At 38.7% G+C, this 6,547-nt stretch overlaps 1 protein-coding gene across 1 annotated transcript; it reads right to left on the reverse strand.

Moving 5' to 3' along the window:
- On the reverse strand, positions 1 to 4,795 carry rnaset2l (ribonuclease T2, like). Its single transcript, XM_077541734.1, has 9 exons — positions 4,694 to 4,795; positions 4,347 to 4,544; positions 3,529 to 3,596; positions 3,205 to 3,262; positions 3,066 to 3,133; positions 2,436 to 2,549; positions 2,303 to 2,351; positions 1,622 to 1,696; positions 1 to 326 (listed from the first exon to the last, which is right to left on the reverse strand). The coding sequence occupies exons 1-9, from the start codon at positions 4,793 to 4,795 to the stop codon at positions 147 to 149; spliced, it is 912 nt and encodes a 303-aa protein (XP_077397860.1). The 3' UTR covers positions 1 to 146.
- Between the last annotated feature and the right edge of the window lie 1,752 nt (positions 4,796 to 6,547).

A 6,547-nucleotide genomic window follows, 5' to 3' on the forward strand; every position in this document is an offset into this window, starting at 1 on the left:
TTGTTTCCAAATCCTTTTTTTGGTTGTTTATTTGTTTTAATAAGCTTGCATTGGGAAGGGTTATTTCTGGCCAAGCGAATCACGCAGATTTAGGAGGTCTGAATTTTCAATTAGCAGCTTGTGGTCGTGTTTCAGTGACGACGACGTCACCCGCAGGGCTGCAGCGGGCGCCGGTGGTCGATGGGCAAGAAGTAGAAGGTCCCCTGGGCCGGGCAGGGGTGACCTTTGGAGGTGCTCGGAACCCAGACGTTGTCGCCGTGGCGATCGCAGCCGACGGTCAAGTTACGAGACAGGCTGATCTTCACCTGAAACCAAACCTCGCGCTCCTGAAAGATAGGTCAACTTTTCACTATTTTTGACAGAAAAACTGCTGTCGAGGTACATCTTCCGAAATGAGACCAAAAGTTCTTCTTTCAGAAAGTAACATTCTCAAAATATCATTCATTGCAACATGAGTGAACATTTAAATATTTCAGCCGCTCTCAAAAAAATTGTGAAACTGCTCAATTTTTCAAAACCTGATGCTTTTTAAATGGTGTCTGGGTCCAGGTCATGTGTGGAAGACTTGACCACCACCTCCACAAAAAAAGCCAAAGAAGTTTGTTGCGAGCATATTGACAGAAAATTGAGTGGATGGAAAACACGTGGCTGTTATCAGGGATAATCGCGGCACATCTTTTTCGCAAGCTTGATATTTGACTTAAAAACTGGAAGCAATAATCATCCAAATGACAAGAAATAAGAGTGAGAATAAATCTTAAAAAAAAAAAAAAAAAAAAAAAAGTAAAAATTTCTGAAACTGACAAAAAAAAAAAAACTTTTTTCACATATTTTTTTTTAAAGGTATATCATATACAATATCGTTACTATTACAAAGCCATGGGAAAAAGTAGCAGCTATGCCGTACCAGTGAAAAGTTTGGAAGCACATTGAAATTCTAATGATCAAGAAATTCAAGTCATAAACTTTTGCTCATGCAAAGCTGTCAACTGAAAGCCAGGAAGCTGACTGAGAAATAGCAATGTGCAATCTAAAATGCGTTCTGCTTTGATAAACGTTTGTTTTCTTACTATTAATATTTCTTCATAATCTCAATGACTTAAGGAAGTTTTGAAATAATGAAAAAAAGACTGAATTAGAGGGTGTTTACAAAATTTGGACTGGTCTGGTATGTATGTATGTTATGTATACAGATTGGAATGTGAACTGCAGCAAGAATAACCAACAAAATTACGTTGTAAAAATACATCTACAGTTGAGGATAAACTAGAAGCAGAATAGTGTTGATACATAAAAATGGATACATTGTGACATGCTCAGAAACGAATAGTCTGCAGAGTTGTACGTTTGGGCCGACTAATGTGGATTTTTGTTCTTTTTTTTTTTTTCAGGCCGATTCCGAATAAAATTCCCATGCCCGATTTATCAGTGGATTCCTTTCAAAATAAAGGATTCATTTCAAAATAAAGGAAGGGCAAAGGGCAAGGACACTGCCCTTTGTGGAGTTCAAAAAGTGTGCACATGTGAACTGTGTACAAGTCGTATGAAATTGGTAAAAAAAAAAAAAAAAAAAAATGTTACCAGAATGACAAGAGAGAGAAAAAAAAAAAGAGGAACTGACCTTGTCGTCTTTGACGCACTGAATCTCACACTTGTCACCAACGAGAGGAACCAGCACATCCTGCACCTCAGACAGCTACGCACACACACACAGGTTTGCGCGTCTTTTCCTTTTTTAAGGCACTTGGCCGCACCTCACTTGCTTTTATTCCTGAACATCTGAAAATCGTTCTTTTTTTTTTTAAGCTTGCAATTTACTGCGATTCCATGGAAACTGGAAATGTATTGCTGCCAAACCAGTGGGAGAAAAATGTTTCACATTTTAACGTGCTAAGTTTGACAAAACAACAGGAAGCAATTTCTTCCAGCTGAAGTGACTGCAACAACTTTTTTTTTGTGATACAGGTGAAAAACTGCATCACAGTTTGCAGTTGGATTAAAATGCAAATACATTTGCGATTGGGGGGAGAAATAAAAAATCAGACATCAACTTTATTTAGGTTGTTTTCCAACCTGCACTTTGGCATATGTCTCATTTGTGGCTCATTTTCAACCTTTTTTTTTTTTTTTTTTTAATACTTTGCAAGCAGATTGAGACTGCACTGTTTCTAATGTGTTTCATCATGTTTGATTTGAACTTCATGTCCGGCCTTTAGTGTGTAAATAAATGCCTCGAGTTGAGGTGACATTTGTAGTCATGACAACAACTGATGCTCTAACAATGACGTCATCAAGTTGTTACCTTGTAAGGTCGATCACAGGATGGCCTGATCCCGGCGTCCTCCAGGGCTCTGGGACACACGCACCCGCACACACAAAGTTTGGTAAGACATGTTGTTGTCACACATGACGCATGTGTGCGCGCGTGAGTTCACTTGTGCAGGTCGAAGCGTTGTCTGAGTTTGAGGCACGTCTGGAAATATCTGAGCGGGGAGTTGAGGCCTTCGGCACAGGCCGCGCATGTGCCGTGTTTCTCCCACTCGTCTCTCCTGGCACACGCACACACACACACACGTAATACGTTTTTTCTGAAGCTGTTTGTCTTTGGTGTTGTGCAGCTCGTGATTTGAGCGTACATGCCACAACCGTGTGCAAATGTCAATAAGAACTTTGGGAACTTGAAGCTTGGCTGTTTCAGCATGCGAGACACGTCGAAAAGCAACGTTGCGGTAAAGTGAACATGTATGAGTGACAGACTAGCAAAGTTTGTTTATTTTCTAGCTTTTAACTCATTCACTGCCATTGACGGGAAAAGATGTAAAATGCTGCATTTTTGCTGGGCTGCCCTGTGAATGTGTTAATCATTTTAAAGTATTGAAAACACCTTGAGATTTATTTAGTAACGCTATTAAGAGGTTTGTTTAAAAAAAAAAAAAGGGAAATAAAAGTAATCTTCAAGCCACCAGTAAAGTTTTCATTATTTCAACCGATGCTACAGTAGGCTATGCCTCCAAGAAAAGTGATGTTTGTTACTACTTCCTGTTGTCAGTCAGCCGGCCTCTCACCAGAAATGGAAGCTGGATCGACTTTTCAACAAAGACGGCCACGAATCTTCCAGCGCGTCCTGCAGCTCCTGAGGAAGTCAGCACATCACGCGCCAATCATCTCCAGTCTTGCCCTCAAACATTTCGCCCTGCGACTCACCTGGACGTCGGAGAAAAACATGGGCCAGCACTTGCAGCATTCCTGCACCTTCATTGGCCTGAAGCACAAATTATGCATGGTTAGCATCGCGCTAACAGAACTCTCTGGTGTTTTGCGACAACACCGTTTTGATACATTTTGTAAAAAAAAAAAAAAAAAAAACAGTTTTCATGGAGTCCATCCAAACATGGAATTAGAATTAGCATCTTCAGGAAAATATCTTGCATTAAAAAAAAAGGTTATGAGTGACGTGATGTTAATATGTGGTGTTATTTAGTGTGGTTCTGCTTGTGATTGGAATTGAGTGAGCTTGTTGTCGCTTACCACAGACCGTGGATCATCCACGTGTTGACATGCTCGGGAATCATACAGAGAGACTCGTTGTCTAAAGACTGAACAACGACAAGAAGGAAGAAAATAAACATGAATGGAAGGTTGGGGGGAAAAAAGCAAAACTTCCTTCGTTAACTCATTAGCTCCCAAAAACGTATAAATACGTCATATTTTAAATGTTTTAAGTGTCCCAAAGACGTATTTATATGTTTTTGTTGTTGTTTTTTTTATAGAGTATAGAGAAGGCTTCGATGCAGTCTATCTACTGCAGAAAATGGTTGAGTGGCAGCAGAGTATAAGAGATCAACCAGGCCATGTTAAAACAAGCTGATTTCCCCACAGTTCTAAGCAGAATTATGAATAATGATGAAACTTAGCTATGTTCTATTGCTAATTGCTGCACAGCAGAAACAGATAGGAATATACTTTTTTTCCTGATAAAAGAAGAGACTCTAATCTCTCTTTTGGTAGGTTCCATATTTTTATAGCAATAGAACATAATATTTCGCGGGCCTTGCAAAATCAGTCAAAATCCAGGAAAACACTTCAGTGAAAATGGTTGGGAGTGAATGAGTTAATAGCATCCCTCCTTCTCACAATCGTCACTCGCTTTATTTTTGCCTTCCTTCCTTCGCTTCCTGTCTTTCATTTCCTTCCTTCAGCACCTCCCTGTCATGACTTCCTGCTTCTTTTCCTCTTTTTTTTGGCAGCACATGTCAACGTCTGCCCTCCTTCGCTATACCGTCACACAAGAAGAATCATCAAACTATGTGGTCAAGGAAAGTAGCACATAGATTGATAAAGGTCACCTGGCAGAAGCCCGCGGGCCACTGCAGCGTGAAGACGACACACGTCCACGTGCAAAACGTGTCGTCGGCGTCGCGGCCGTCCGCGGTGTTGGCGGCGTCGCACAGCAGAGCCGAAGCGGCCACGCAGGCCAGCAGCCAGCGCAGCATTTTCACTCCCTTCGACTCCACATACAAGTAGGAGAAGGCACAGACGGGCGCCTTGAGATACGAGTGCAGCACGCCAGTTCAAGACAACATCAGACGTCTGACAGTTCATTTTTGGCAACTTGCAAAGTTATGAAAAAGCCTATACTTCTACTCGCTCGTCCGAAAGATGAAGATGGGAGTCATTTTGTCGTTGCACTTACCAGAAACGTGCGACCGCTCGCTCGTGCTGAACTTTCACGTTGTCTGACTTTGATAGGAAAAAGAGAAGTGAAGCTTTTGTCAGTGAAAAGAAAACCTTTCATAGCTTGTTCCTTGTTCTAAGTCTGCCCTCTGCGGTCTGCCTCGACAATAATTATGAAAATAAAATTGTTCAATTTGCTTCTTTTTTTGGGGGGGGGGGGGGGGGGGGGTTATAAAACAAGGAAACCAAAACGAATCATTTCTAAACCTTTTCTACTATGTGACAACCCAACTGAACGTTGTTTAGTGACACTCTGTGAATTAGATTTGTGACAAACGTTTTTTTGATCATTCACATCCTTGAAAAGATCCGCCATATTGTCATGTCGTTAGAGCCACGGAGCCCATTGAAAAGAGATACAATGCTACCCTCTGCTGGCCATAGTTAGTGGGTGTTTTTTTTTTTTTTTCCCCCATTTTTTTTCCAGCTCATTCATGAAACCAGAGCGGCCCAAGACGTTGCGCTTCCCATTGGGGGAAAGAAAATAAAAATATATATGACTTCAATTAACATTAATGGCGGTACTTGTACTGGCCTGACCACACGCTGCATGGATCCTTCAAAAAAATATACATTTGCCCCGAAAATATATAATCATTATTCTTTTCTTTTTTTAAATGGGGGTGGGGGATTAATCAAGGGTCCACTCAGAGTGTGGGTGCAGTGGCCAGTTGCACAAATAATTCATATAGAAAGATGTGTTTTTTTTTTTTTGTTTTTTTTTTTTTAAACGACCATGTAAAGTAAGGCGTTTTTTTTTGTGTGTGTTTTTTTTTAAACGACCATGTATAGTAAGGCGTGCTTTTTTTTTTTTTTTAAATCGACCATGTATAGTAAGGCATTTTTTTTTTTTTTTTTTAAACGACCATGTATAGTAAGGCGTGCTTTTTTAAAAATGACCATGTATAGTAAGGCGTTTTTTTTTTTTTTACATTTTTTAAACGACCATGTATAGTAAGGCGTGCTTTTTTTTTTAAAAACGACCATGTATAGTAAGGCGTTTTTTTTGTGTGTGTTTTTTTTAAACGACCATGTATATAGTAAGGCGTTCTTTTTAAAAAAAAACGACCATGGATAGTAAGCCGTTTTTTTTTTTTTTTTAACGACCATGTATAGTAAGGCTTTTTTTATTTTTATTTAAACGACCATGTATAGTAAGGCGTTTTTTAAAAACAACCATGTACAGTATAGTAAGACGTGCTTTTTTTAAAAAACGACCATGTTTAATTAGGCGTTTAAAAAAAAAAATTTTCCCAAACGACCATGTATAGTAAGGCGTGCTTTTTTTTTTTTTTTTTTTTTTTTTTTAAACAACCATGTATAGTAAGGCGTTTTTTTTGTGTGTGTTTTTTTTAAACGACCATGTATAGTAAGGCGTTCTTTTTAAAAAAAAACGACCATGGATAGTAAGCCGTATTTTTTTTTTTTTTTTAACGACCATGTATAGTAAGGCTTTTTTTATTTTTATTTAAACGACCATGTATAGTAAGACGTGCTTTTTTAAAAAAACGACCATGTTTAATTAGGCGTTTTAAAAAAACATTTTTTTCCAAATGACCATGTATAGTAAGGCGTTTTTTTTTTGTGTGTGTTTTTTTTTAAACGACCATGTATAGTAAGGCGTGCTTTTTTAATTTAAATCGACCATGTATAGTAAGGCATTTTTTTTTTTTAAACGACCATGTATAGTAAGGCGTGCTTTTTTAAAAATGACCATGTATAGTAAGGCGTTTTTAAAAAAAAAAAATTTTTTTTAAACAACCATGTATAGTAAGGCGTTTTTTAAAATCAACCATGTACAGTATAGTAAGAC

Source organism: Festucalex cinctus, chromosome 13, assembly GCF_051991245.1.
Source record: "Festucalex cinctus isolate MCC-2025b chromosome 13, RoL_Fcin_1.0, whole genome shotgun sequence".
Classification (NCBI taxonomy): domain Eukaryota; kingdom Metazoa; phylum Chordata; class Actinopteri; order Syngnathiformes; family Syngnathidae; genus Festucalex; species Festucalex cinctus.

Bases quoted from the DNA above. Each gene is read 5' to 3' on its own strand.
- rnaset2l (XM_077541734.1), bottom strand. From the start codon at position 4,795: ATGAAAGGTTTTCTTTTCACTGACAAAAGCTTCACTTCTCTTTTTCCT. The intron at 3,134-3,204 runs GTGAGTCGCAGG...TGACTTCCTCAG, and splicing joins TGTTTTTCTCCGACGTCCAG to GAGCTGCAGGACGCGCTGGA. The intron at 2,550-3,065 runs GTGAGAGGCCGG...TGCGTGTGCCAG, and splicing joins CGATCCAGCTTCCATTTCTG to GAGAGACGAGTGGGAGAAAC.